Raw genomic sequence first — 14593 nt, 5'->3', positions numbered from 1 at the left:
AATAGGGGTAAGACATTAAATGTGTGAGTTCAAACATTAGTGATCTGGGATGTACTTACCTTACACAGATCACCTCTGAAACCAGATGCTTGCTTACTGAGATCATAGCACAAATGTCTTCTTCAGATCACGGCAGATGGCACTGCTGTGAGTTCTTGTAATTCTCATAGCCTTTGTTCTTTTCTTCAAATAACTAATTACCATTATAATCATCTAGTTATATCATTAGTTATTTAATGCCTAGCTTCACAACTAGACTACAAACTACATAAAGTCCGGGTATATATTTGTCATGAACATGCTATGAAGGCACACCATTAGTTGTGTCTTTCCACAATGTTAGCTTTAGTCAATCATAAAGCAAAGTTAAATCACAATTATAAAGCAGGTTCAGGATTCCAAACTCAATGACAATTCACCATGTGATTAAACTTGGCTTCTTACACAGCACACAGAGCAGGACACAAGACAAACCACACAACAAACAAGAAAACAGAGGGTGTAGGAAGTTAACAAACCAAACGCAAAGTCAGTCTGGGGGCTCACAGTTGAGATAAGACCTCTGTCCGGTCTGGATCAGTTCTGGCCACTTACTGCTTCTTAAGTTCAAGCAGTGAAGGATCTCAGTTTTGTTCAGAGATCAACTGGGCAGAGCCTTATACAGCAGTTGCCTTTTCTAAGTGGTCAGACATAGAGGGGTCAGGTATGAAGAGTCTGACAGTTTACTGCCAAAATCCTTCCCTTTTAAAAAGGATTTAATCAGTTTGGGGTCTCTGCAGACTTCCTCTGGTTCTGCTCATTATCAGTTCTGGGGTGTCAGCTTACACTGGTCCTGGCGGTATCTCCTAGCTGCAGTACCTGAACTGCTTGTGTCATTGCTTGATACAGGTTCCTGCTTGACATGAGGGACTCCATTTTGCTCTGTACAATATTATACCCAGAATGTGGCACAGTGCCAGGTACATAAGTCTTCATGGTAGCTGCTAATGAACATTTGTTAAATGAATAAACTTTCTATGACTTTTTCAAAGGACTTTGTGACAAGACTGAAGTTTTTTCTTTAATGTCAGAATTTGAAACTTAATGACATCTGTTTCTTTCAAGAGCTCTGGTGCATCCCTTTATAATTATTTTTATTTGTCCCTTTTAGGTAACACAAAGTCAATGAATAAATCAAATTACTCTTCAGTGTCTGAATTTGTGTTGCTGGGACTTTCTACATCTAGACCAGTGCAGCATTTTCTCCTTGCCTTCTCTACAGTGTTTTATGTAACAATTGTTCTGGGAAACTTCCTTGTCGTGTTTGTAGTGACCTTTGATCCTTACTTACAGTCCCCCATGTACTTCCTTTTAGCTGATCTCTCATTTTTAATTTGTGTTTTTCTACCTTAACTGTTCCTAAGATGATTCATGACCTGTGCTCTGGGCACAAAACCATATCCTTTCAAGGATGTGTCATCCAGATATTTGCCCTTCATGTCCTGGGTGGATCTGAGATGGTGCTGCTCGTCGCCATGGCCTTAGACAGATATGTGGCCATACGTAAGCCCCTCCACTACATGACTATCATGAGCCCACAGATGTGCATTTTGCTTCTCTCTGGTGCTTGGGCTATTGGCTTCATTCATTCTGTGGCCCAGTTAGCTTTTGTTGGCCGCTTGCCTTTTTGTGGTCCTAATGAAATAGTTAGCTTTTTACTGTGACCTTCCTTGGTTTATCAGACTTGCCTGCACAGAGACCTACAGAATGGAATTCGTGGTTATTGTCATCAGTGGGTTCATTTCCATGGGAACCTTCTTCTCATTGCTTATCTCCTATATCTTCATCCTCGTCACTGTATGGAACATTCCATACGTGGTGGTTTGTCTAAGGCCTTTTCCACTCTGTCAGCTCACATCACTGTGGTGATTTCGTTCTTTGGACCATGCATTTTTGTTTATGTGTGGCCATTTCCCACCGTTGTCAGTGGATAAATTTCTTGCCATTTTGGACTTTATGATTACAACCCATTCTGAATTATTATCTACACATTGAGGAACAAGGACATGAAGATGGCAATGAAGAGACTGCATAGTCAACTCCTGAGTTTGAGAATGATCTCCTAAATAACTCGCAGGAACACAAGTTACTCTTTGCATTTTCAAACAACTTCATGTAATACAAATGCTTAAATAATTATACAAAATTTGGAGCTTTTTTTTTCTAAAGCCACCATTTTATAATATTCAGAATAGATCACTAATTATGAGGGTACATGGAACTATCAGGTTAACTCTATTTAACAAGATGTTTGGCAACTGAATTAAAGTCCCAAGAAAAGTTTATGGGAAGTTGATGAAAAAGCACAGATTATAGACTTAGAATCTGCTAAAAGTATGACCTCAGACATTAATTAGATTGTCTGAATTCAAATTGATCAATTTAGAACTAATATACTCAAACTTTTGAGGGAACTATGAAATATACAGCTTTCCTTCAATTTAAACCTGGGATATGAATAATTCAATTTTATTTTTTCTGAAAGACAAAAAATATATGAGAGAGAATTTAAAACCTGGAGAAAAAAGGATCAAAGAGGGAGATGTGAGGTAGACAGAAGTAATAAGGAAAGGTTGAGATACGTAGGTGGGAAAACAAGAGGGAGAGCCTCAGAGATAGCATGTTTCATGTATTTGGTATGTGGCTATTACTCTCACCCTTGCTTGCCTCCATTCCATGGACTCAAGTCATCTCCAGTTGGCCTAGGGCAAGGAATATATATATACATATATAATCTTTATTATAAATATATGATATTTATATTATACATATTTATATCTTATTTCACAATTTTTGAACTTCTGACTTAACGTCTATGACTCAATCAGCAGATATTCTTTAACTGTCAAATAGATATTAATCTGATAATTTCATGGCTGATATTATTATTTGAACGATTACTCTGTCCAAATTTTTTGTTGACAATTTTTCTCTAGTAAGTGGTCTCGTATAACTCTTTTCTTGCTCAAGCTATGGGTCTCAAGTATATGTGTGTGTGTGTGTGTGTGTGTGTGTGTGTGCCAGTGATGGCCAGCAATCCCTGTACCAATGAATGAAAGATGACTCCAAACTTTGCCATGAAAGAGAGGAGAAGTCAAGGGGGTCAACGCTCAAACAAGACTGTTTGCTCTTCTGTGCTCCTGCTTTTATTGGTCCTTCAGGAGAATCACAAATCCTTATTGCTGTTTCTCAAGCATGTGATGTGTGACAAGGGGTCTTACTGAAACTGGGAGGATTTATGGGAAAGATACGATATGCTGATCTGCCTGTTCTACTAAACGTAGCCTAAGGGACAATGCACACATCTCTTAGATCTCAGGATGGCTGTTTGGGCTAAGAGAGCCTCAAGGAAGGTAACTCCTGGCGACATTCCTACGGCAGAGTGGTCACATGGGCCTCCGCATTCCAAAGGCCTAGGCCTTCTCCGAAACCCTCCCTCGCTCCCAGCGGCCTCCGTGTTACATTTTAGCAAGCCAGGTATTATGGCTGATTTCACGCTCTACATTAACCCCAACATGTGTGTAATCTGTAGAAATTGTGAAACTAATTTAATTTATATTTTGGTTTGATGATAAGAAGACCAAGCCAAATTCACTGCTAGATTTTGAAAGGACTCTATATCCTGAATATTTGCAATTCTTTCTGGTTATAAAATCAGTAATATTTCACGTTTTCCTGTTCATTAGTACTCTGTTGCTTAATATTTATGTTTGTAATGGATTCTTATTGGGCACATTAAATTGAAAAGGACAAACATAAAGCCAGATTTCTGAGTGAGGAATCTGCTGTACTTCTGAGGCTAGCAGGAAAAAGGATAAGACTAAAGTTATAAGCTCAAAAATTCTGAAGGGCAGGGCACCTGTCTGGCTCAGTTGCAGAGCCTGCAACAATTCTTGATCTCAGGATTGTGAGTTTGAGCCCCACATTTGGGTGTAGAGATTACTTAAAAATAAAAAAACTTAAAAAAAATTCTGAAGGGCAAAACTGAATCACCTAAAATCTTTCAGACTGAGGAGCAAGAGATCCATTAGAATCATAATTAAAACTTGGAAAGCCATCAAAATCCTAAAGGAGAACACAGGCAGCAACCACTTCAACCTCAGCTGCAGCAACTTCTTCCTAGAAACATTGCCAAAGGCAAGGGAAGCAAGGACAAAAATGAACTATTGGGATTTCATCAAGATAAAAAGCTTTTGCACAGCAAAAGAAACAGTCCACAAAACCAAAAGACAACTGACAGAATGAGAGAAAATATTTGCAAATGACATATCAGATAAAGGGCTAGTATCCAAAATCTATAAAGAACTTACCAAACTCAACACCCAAAGAACAAATCATCCAGTCAAGAAATGGGCAGAAGACATGAACAGACATTTTTCCAAAGAAGACATCCAAATGGCCAACAGACACGTGAAAAAGTGCTCAACATCATTTGGCCTCAGGGAAATCCAAATAAAAACCTCAATGAGATACCACCTCACACCAGTCAGAATGGCGAAAATTAACAAGTCAGGAAATGACAGATGTTGGCAGGGATGCGGAGAAAGGGGAACCCTCCTACACTGTTGGTGGGAATGCAAGCTGGTGCAATCCCTCTGGAAAACAGTATGGAGGTTCCTCAAACAGTTGAAAATAGAGCTGCCATACGATCCAGCAATTGCACTACTGGGTATTTACCACAAAGATACAAATGTAGGGATCCGAAGGGGTACGTGCACCCCAATGTTTATAGCAGCAATGTCCACAATAGCCAAACTGTGGAAAGAGCCAAGATGCCCATCGACAGATGAATGGATAAAGAAGAGGTGGTATAGGGCACCTGGGTGGCTCAGTTGGTTAAGCGACTTCCTTCAGCTCAGGTCATGACCTGGAGTCTCAGGATCAAGTTCCGCATCAGGCTCCCTGCTCAGCAGGGAGTCTGCTTCTCCCTCTGACCCTCCCCCCTCTCATGCTCTCTCTCTCTCAAATAAATAAATAAATCTTAAAAAAAAAGAAGATGTGGTATATATACACAATGGAATATTATGCAGCCATCAAAAGGAATGAGATCTTGCCATTTGCAACGACATGGATGGAACTGGAGGGGGTTATGCTGAGTGAAATAAGTCCATCAGAGAAAGACATGTATCATATGACCTCACTGATATGAGGAATTCTTAATCTCAGGAAACAAACTGAGGGTTGCTGGAGTGGTGGGGGATGGGAGGGAGGGGGGTGGCTGGGTGATAGACATTGGGGAGGGTATGTGCTATGGTGAGCACTGCGAATTGTGCAATACTGTTGAATCACAGATCTGTACCTCTGAAACAAATAATGCAATATATGTTAAGAAAAAAAAAAAGAAGAAGATAGCAGGAGGGGAAGAATGAAGGGGAGTAAATCAGAGGGGGAGACGAACCATGAGAGACTATGGACTTTGAGAAACAAACCGAGGGTTCTAGAGGGGAGGGGGGGTGGGGGGATGGGTTAGCCTGGTGATGGGTATTAAAGAGGGCACGTTCTGCATGGAGCTTGGGTGTTATGCACAAACAATGAATCATGGAACACTACATCAAAAACTAATGATGTAATGTATGGTGATTAACATAACAATAAAAAAATTTTAAAGTAAAAAAAAAAGAATCAGAAACCAACCTTCAGCTCCCTTTGACCAAAGATGGGACAATCTGAGCTTCAGTAAGAATAATAATTACAATGGTTTGAAACCTATTAGACATGTTTAGATCCATGAGTTTATGATGGTAATTTAAAAAATCAGTCATCTTTGAAGAATGTTAGGCAAACGGTTAATTATCTAATAAAGGAAAAAGTTAAGCCAAAAAAAAAAAAAAAACTTGGAAGGGATATATCCAAGGAGCAGGTATAAACCAGAAGTATACTTAGTCTTATAAAAACTACAGTCTGATTCAAATAAGCTCAGTACTTGATTGGATTGAGGTGATTACACTTTAACCTTTTATGCCTCATAGAAGAAACCGTGAATAGTTTCTGGAGGAATATGTTAAGTCAAATCTATATGATTTTTTATACACAATGCCTAAAACACATAAAATAAGAACATGCAAAGAAACAGGGATATATGCCTCATAATTAAGAGGAAAATAGTTAGAAGAAGAACACAGAGGGCTCAATTGTTGAAATTAGTAGAATATAAAATCACCTATTTTTAAAAAGAGCTTAAACAGTTGAAAAAATGGAGAAAAGATAAAAAATTTTAATAGAGAAATGGAATATGTAAAAACTAACCAAATGATATTTTAGAGCTGTAAAAGCAACATAGAGTTATGAATTTAAGTGGGCTTAAAACAGAGTGAACACAGAAGATGAATTAGTGGATTCAAAGACAAGTCAATAGAAGGTTGGTTTCTGATTCTTTTTTTTTTTCACTTTAACAGAGATACAGGTGGATCTCTGTACACCAAACTGATGTACAGAGATATAAAACACACAAAAAAACTCAGAATATATATGTATACACACACACAGAAATAATAATTATTTTATATAAGGGTTTGTGTTTCAGACTCTCTGTATTGGAATGTTACAAAGTACAAAAGAGTATGTTACCTTTTTTATTTTTTAAAAGATTTTATTTAAATTTATTTATTTGACACAGACAGAGAGAGAGGGAGAGCACAAGTGCAAGCACAAGCAGGGCGAGGCGCAGGCAGGGGAGACGCAGGCTCCCTGTAAGCATGGAGTCCGATGTGGTGCTAGATCCCAGGATAGATCGCCCCAGACCATGTTACCTTTAAAAAACAATATGAAATTGGGGCCTGGCTCCTTGGCCCCGGGAGCCCATTGCCACCATTTGTTTTGGGGGCCAGTGTGATCACCTGCAGCACCGGCTGGAACAGCAACTGTTGGAGGCCAGTGTGGGGAGGATCATGGTCTCCCAGGCTCCTAGGCAGCTCCAGAGCTTCAGCAGTATTGCATGCAGAATGCCTGCAAGGATGCCCTGCTGGTAGGTTTTCCAGCTGGGAGCCCAGATCCTGTGCAGTATTTTAAAGGCTGTAAGGAAGAAGTCTCCTGAGGAATGACTTTCAGCGCAAAGCGATGAATGACTACCTTCAAGTCCCCAAGAAAAATACTTTTCCTCCAGCCACATGACTTTCATATATTTTCAGACCTTTCCTGTGGCTTTGGTCCTGTAGTCAAAATTCTATGGAAATTTATGAGTTTCTACTTAGCTAAGGAAACTGGATGAAGGAGTACATTTTAAATAATAATGGCCTGGTTCTTTTGGTAAAGTGTTTTTATATTTAAGGCCAACAAAAGTAGAGGGGCACCTGGTGGCTCAATCTGTTAAGTGTGTGACTATCTCAACTCAGGTCTTGATCTCAGGGTCCTGAGTTCAAGTCCCACATGTACAGGCAGTCATGAGACTCTTTAAGAAAAAGAAAAATGATACCACCAAATATACCTCTTTCATAAGGGAATTACTATTGTTCCTGTACCTGGAATATTATGTTTGCTTTATTTACTGGATATTTCCATCTTGGGAAGGAAACATTTTTCCTTATTAAAAAGTTGAATATTAGTAATTTGTTGTTCCTAAGATTTTTATACCCTAACAAAAACTTGTTCTTTTCTCATGAATTTACAGTTTCTAAATGAAGACAAGCAAGTATAAAACCGGGGGAAGAATAAGCTTTATTAATCAAATGATGTCTTGATTTTTCTAAATGAGAGGATTGTTTTATTGTAACACTAAACATGGGAGCTGTGTCTTAGCAAACTTGTTTGGAAAGATTCATGTGGTGTTGGGTATTAGATGACCCTATCCTATGTGCAAAGTGGACTTGGTCTTTGTCTTCTTAAGTTCCTCTATTTTACAGTTGTGGTTGTACTTAAAAAAAAAAATACATATTTCATGTCTTTAAAAAATGTTTTAGTGTGATCATCAGAACATGCAAGTGATTAAACACAAAATAGTGTGAAAATATGACAACCTAAATGAATTCTTAATGTCACAAGTGTTTTACTTTGTTGATGTGCCTTTGATTTGAGACATTTTTAAAAGGATACTTCGTGTTTCTAATAATCTTTGATGAGCTTGGAAATAAAATTTCTGCTTAATTCATCATTTAAAAAAACAATATGAAATTTGAAGTATATCAGGCTCCATGGATTTCATTCAGATAAGGGGATGTAAATTTGCATACCTTTTTGAGGCATACAGTAGGAAGAATTCTCAATTTAGTTATTGATGTGGGTTTTCGAGGGCATGGTCAAGAAAGAATTCTTGAGATGTTTTTGGTGCCAAAAGGTGCTTTTATTAAAGCATGGGGACAGGACCCATGGGCAGAAAGGGCTGCACTTTTGCTGTATGAAGCTGGTGATTATATGCTTGGTATTCAAGGGAGAGGGGACATGCAAGGAGTGTTACCTCACAAATGTTTTCTTTGAATTTCTACTCATAAACTACGTTTGCAAGATTTCTGTGGTGCTTATCATTCAGCTCAATATTAACTATCGGTGAGATGTACAGGCAGTCATGAGACCCTTTAAGAATGTAGCAACCAGCACGTATTTGATCCTTACTGGAGCTATGTAGGCTACAGATCAGCCTTCTGGGCTAAAGATGAACATTCTTCTGCTTCCATCCCTTTTCAGTTATGTTATGTGTAGTAATGAACAATTCACAAACTTTGTATATAATCCGGTTGCTTACAGGCCATCTGAACACTGAAGTGAATTAAATGGATAATTTTATTCTAAAATCAGACTTTTGGTCCTCACTTTCATAACACTTTTCCCTGTTTTTATCTGATACAGATAATGAACTTTCTAACCCATTTACAAATAAAAAGAGAAGAAGCAAAATCCCCAAAGGTTGTTAGTATATCCATCTTTGTATTTAATTTAGCACATCTTCTGAAGATAATTACACTGTTTCACAAATGGCTAAAATATGAGGTTGAGGGAACAACAATTTCATCAGATTATAATTATGATTCATTTCTTTTCTGAGTATGGTAAGGAATACTTAATTATTACCTTTACTGCTGTCTCTCCAGGTAAGGTAGCTAAAATATCAACTGAGAGACTGATTTATCTATTTATAAAGAGCAATATTCAATGCACTTACCTAGTGACCAAAATTTAGAGATCTATGTGAAATGCTTTGCTCAAAGAAATGCTTAGCATAAATAGAAAATTTTAAGATAAGGTGTTGAAGTGGCAGCACCAATACTAGTAAGTAACATTAACTTGTTATTAATTTTAAATCATTCTTGAGCACAACCAAAATCATAGCCATAAAGACTTGCCAAATTTTCCAGACATTGAGTTTTTGCATTGTGATCAGCAAATGATTGTGGAATGGGATAGAATTGGCATAAAACTTGTATCTGGAGATACACATGATTTCCGTATGTGAAGTGGGGGAATGCTACCCAGTCCCAAGCAACAGGACAGGCATGGCTAATTTAGAGATCCTAAGTGAACTTTTTTATACTGTGAGACCCTGAAATACAGAAATCCATATGTTAACATCATAGTCTCTTAATGGCATTTTTAATTCTTTGTTCCTTAGAGTATAAATGGCTGGATTTAGGAGAGGTGTGATGACTGCATAAAATACAGCAAGAAACTTGTCCACCCAGGTGATTCTGAGTGGCCACAGGTAGATAAAGATGCAAGGCCCAAAGAATAACACTACCACTGTGATGTGGGCAGTGCAGGTGGAGAGAGCCTTGGATGCCCCATCCTTGGAGTAAAGGCAGATGGTAAACAGAATATAAGAGTAAGAGATTAGCAACAGAATGAAGCAGGTGGTTGCCAGTACCCCACTGTCAGCATTTATCCACATTTCTAGAATAGAGGTGTCTATGCAGGCTAGCTTGATCACCAATGGAATATCACAGAAAAAGCTATCCAATTCCTTTGGTCCACAGAAGGGCAGCTTTATAATCATAGCTAGTTGGCTTACTGAATGCACAAGCCCAATGATCCATGATGTCATCACTAACCCAATGCACATTTGCCTGTTCATGATGCTGGAGTAATGAAGTGGCTTGCAGATGGCCACATAACGGTCATAGGCCATTGACACAAGCAGCACCATCTCACCCCCTCCAAAGAAATGTCCAAAGAAAATCTGACACATGCAGCCTTCAAAGGAGATAGTCTTGTTTTCCTTGAGAAAGTCTGTGATCATTTTAGGGGTAGTGACTGAGGAAAGGCAGAAGTCAATGAATGAAAGATTGGCTAACAGGAAGTACATGGGAGAGTGGAGATGAAGGTCAGCAATAATTAGGAGCACAATGAAGATGTTGCCTAAAATGGTGATCAAATAAAGTGAAGAAAATATCACTAGTAGGAAGGCCTGGAGCTCCCATGAGCTACAAAGCCCCAAAATAATAAATTCAGACACCACAGACTGGTTTACTTCTTCCATTTAGTCCAGTTTGTTCTAAATTTATCTGAAGAAAAGACAGGAAATTAGATTTTCTGAATAAAGAGTATGTGAATCAAGAAGATTTCTTATACATTGCTGATGGAAGTGTATACTAATATAATCAGTCTAGAAAAATGTTGGCCTTATCTTGCAAAGCTCATTATTCATGAATTCTGTGGTTCATCATTTTCACTCCCATTTTCATACCCAAGATAAATTCATACATGATTATAAAGAGAAATATAATAATCCCCATAAACAAGACCATGGAATATTATTCAGAACCATAACAAATTACAATTATAAAATGATACAGATGTATCTTAGACATAATAATGAAAGAAAAAGAAGTCCAAAATGGATCCACTCAGCACAATTTTTATAAAATGAAAAGCAATAGAAAAAATAACAGTATACATTGCAGGAACTCATATAAGTGATAAAACTATGTACAGAAAGAGAAGATGTAAGATGTAAATAACCTCAAGTAAAGAGAGGTGAAAGGTCAGCATAAAGATGAGCACATAGGGCGGTTTGAATGAGACGAAGACGGAACCGAAGCTGTGCACAGGCTGTGGACACGGTCCCGCCGAGAGCCAAAGATGGCAGTGAACGTATATTCAACATCAGTCACCAGTGATAACATAAGTCGACATGACATGCTGGCCTGGATCAATGAGTCTCTGCAGCTGAATCTGACGAAGATCGAACAGTTGTGCTCAGGGGCTGCCTACTGTCGGTTTATGGACATGCTGTTCCCTGGCTCCATTGCCTTGAAGAAAGTGAAATTCCAGGCTAAGCTAGAACATGAATACATCCAGAACTTCAAAATACTACAAGCAGGTTTTAAGAGAATGGGTGTTGACAAAATAATTCCTGTGGACAAATTAGTAAAAGGAAAGTTTCAGGACAATTTTGAATTTGTTCAGTGGTTCAAGAAGTTTTTTGATGCAAACTATGATGGAAAAGACTGTGACCCCGTAGCTGCCAGACAAGGTCAAGAAACTGCAGTGGCTCCCTCCCTTGTTGCTCCAGCTCTGAACAAACCGAAGAAACCTCTCATCTCTAGCAGTGCAGCTCCACAGAGGCCCATGCAACACACAGAACTACTGCAACCAAGGCTGGCCCTGGTGTGGTGCGAAAGAATCCTGGTGTGGGCAACAGGGATGACGAAGCAGCTGAATTGATGCAGCAGGTCAACGTATTGAAAGTTACCGTCGGAGACTTGGAGAAAGAGAGATTTCTACTTTGGAAAGCTAAGGAACATTGAATTAATTTGCCAGGAGAACGAGGGGGAAAACCCGGTAATGCAGAGGATTGTGGACATTCTGTATGCCACAGATGAAGGCTTTGTGATACCTGATGAAGGGGGGCCCACAGGAGGAACAAGAAGAGTATTAACGGCCTGTACCAGCAGAGCAACATCCGAATTCTTCACTCCAAATCATGTGCTTACCTGTAAAATACCCCCTTTTATTATTCTTAGAGGATTCACTGGTTTCTTTTTATGAGCAAACAGTACCTCTTCTTGAAGTGCACTTTGTAGAAATTTCACCCCTTATCCAATGAGTTTGGTTAGGAGCTTTTACCCTGTAGCAGAGCAGTATTAACATCTAGTTGGGTCACCTAGGGAGCAAAGAGGCTGATCATGGGGCTCACTATGTGGACGCTGGTAACACTGATTGCTGGGAGAAGGTGTTTTTATGTGATACACTGAAGTGGAGACCTCCGTAGAGAAGTGTAAAGATTGATTTGAATTTTAAGCTAATGTGAAATCTTGGCAGAGAATGTTTTAATAAATAAATGCCTTAAAAAAAAAAGATGAGCACATAAGCAGTTGTGTGTTATTAACAATTATTTAGATCTTGTATTAGATCTTTAGATCATGTTTTCATCAGCATAATTTTGTCATTAAATGAACAAGCAAACAAAACACAAAATGGGCTTGCAAAAATAGTGAGACTATGTTATGAATCAAGAATTATGGTCAATTTGGGGTGCCTGGCTGGCTCAGTCAGTAGAGTATGCAATTCTTGGGGTTGTAAGTTCAAGCACCACAGTGAGTGTAGAAATTATTTTAAAATAAAATCTTTTTTTAAAAACAGAATTATGATCACTTCAATACTGTAGACCTGAGATAAAATAACAATTTTTAAAATGACATTTTATTGTGTAGGGGCTATATGTTAGAAAAATAGTTTCTATTTATAAATTTGAAAAACGGAAACAATGTTTAACGTTATTGAAGGTTAATTTTTTTAATGAATAAATAGATGAATCGGTCTTTAAAAAGAGATATTAATACTATTTTTGACAAAATGACAAAACTTTTTCACTAATGAACATAGTTAACTAAGTATAAGAGCAGATAAACTATCAAAAAGAAGGTAGTTAAAAATTATTAAAGAATAAATGTTCCAGGCATAAAGAAAGGATAAATCCTGAACGAGAGGAAGAAATTGTTCTCTGTTCATGAAATTCAAAGCTTACATAACCTGTAAGAAATTACTTACAGCCTGAAGTATACGTCAGCCATAATGAATCCTGAAGTACAGTTTTGAATATCAAACTCTAAAATGTGTTTCAAAGCCATTCTGCCATACACGATATAGGACCATCAAATACACAATCTGGTGTTAGGTTTCCAATTCCAAACAAGATGGCTTCTGAGAAACTAAAATCTGGAGATCTCCGCATGGCCTAAAATGATCCAAAGTCTCTAATTGACTCTGGGAGAGAGACTATGCATCAAGCTACTTGAGGAAAATATATATATATATTTTTTTGTATTACAAATGGGAGTTTCAGAGTTAGGCAAATTCCTTCATTTCCCACATATCCATTTGGAAGCCATTTCCATTCAGTCTCATTTGCTTTAGCCTAAGAAGTCATGATTTTTGAAAGATGTTCCAGGAATCTTTGGCAGAAGACTTTCTTTTGCAATGGCAGAGTAAATGGCAAATACAAATTAATTAGATTTCTTATCAAACAAGTTTGAGAAACTAAGTTTGCCTTTAAACTTGTCATTTTTGCTGTTTAAATTAATTACCTTAAAAATCTAACAATCCTCTCAGGCTAGAAAATGGATTCATATTATTTCTCTCTCTCTTCTTTTTTGCTTTTCTCTCTTCCCAGTTTCCTTTTTTCCTTCTTTTTTTGCCATCTGCTTCTGCCACCTTCTTTTAAAAATTTGTTGATCAGAAGGGCTTTGCCACAATGGATCAATTATCTCCAGCAGCTGCTACTAATGACTGGTGTTCGTAGTCCTCTATCAAAGTTGGAAACCAGCTCTAAGGTACGTTTTTTTCCTCTTCTGTATAACTCAGAGCTATGATAAATATTTTTAATCATTGTTTCATAACCATGGCAACAATCATACTCATTTTACTGCTGAAAAGCTGAGTTAAAAGGTAAATGCCCAAAGTAACACAGTTAATAGAGTCTATTTGGAGTTAGCTTCTGGAAAGAATGTTGGTTTAGAGAAAAGTTTAGTTCAGTTTTGAGAAGAAATAGGATTTCTATGAATCAAGAAAAATATGTATTCTTGAGACAAACCATGAGAGACTATGGACTCGGAGAAACAAACTGAGGGTTCTAGAGGGGAGGGGGGGTGGGGGGATGGGTTGGCCTGGTGATGGATATTAAAGAGGGCATGTATTGAATGGAGGACTGGGTGTTATATGCAAACAATGAATCATGGAACACTACATCAAATCTAATGATGTAATGTATGGTGATTAACATAACAGTAAAAAAATTTGAAGAAAAATGTCCCTAAAAAAAAAAAACTAATGATGTAATGTAGGGTGATTAACATAACATAATAAAATAAAATTTAAAAAAAAGAATACATATTCTTTATAAGAATACATGTCCTCTGAAGAGGTAATTGACATAAGAAATATAAATAAATCCACGAAGTTGATCAGATACCAGGGATGAAAATGACTAGAAAATACTAGATGTAGGAGGGCCTTTTAATTTCTTCTAATATGGTCAAGAAGAATTTATTGAACTTATTTTTACTGTATATTCTGATCACTTTTGGACACTGCAGATGAAAAAGAATTAGTCTCTAGGTGCTGTAGGTTATACCAAAGAAATAAAAGCCTATGCATGTTTTCTCACCTAATACTTGCTTTAAAAAGTTAA

The 14593-nt window shown here is 37.7% G+C and overlaps 1 protein-coding gene and 2 pseudogenes across 1 annotated transcript; 2 read left to right on the top strand and 1 right to left on the bottom strand.

Annotated features, from left to right (window-relative positions):
* Nucleotides 1-1164: 1164 nt before the first annotated feature.
* LOC113909885 lies at nt 1165-2105 on the top strand (annotated as a pseudogene).
* Nucleotides 2106-9536: 7431 nt separating this feature from the next.
* LOC113909937 (olfactory receptor 4K3-like) lies at nt 9537-10441 on the bottom strand. The gene is given in 2 exon segments (XM_027571631.2): nt 9537-9562; nt 9565-10441. Coding segments are annotated over 2 exon segments (903 nt in total).
* A 602-nt stretch (nt 10442-11043) lies between these two features.
* On the top strand, nt 11044-11842 carry LOC113910069 (annotated as a pseudogene).
* The last annotated feature ends 2751 nt before the right edge of the window (nt 11843-14593 follow it).

The sequence above is a fragment of the Zalophus californianus genome, chromosome 6 (genome assembly GCF_009762305.2).
Source record: "Zalophus californianus isolate mZalCal1 chromosome 6, mZalCal1.pri.v2, whole genome shotgun sequence".
NCBI classification, from domain to species: domain Eukaryota; kingdom Metazoa; phylum Chordata; class Mammalia; order Carnivora; family Otariidae; genus Zalophus; species Zalophus californianus.
Note: the sequence above shows the minus strand (reverse complement) of the source record. Positions and strands in the feature narration are given on the sequence as shown.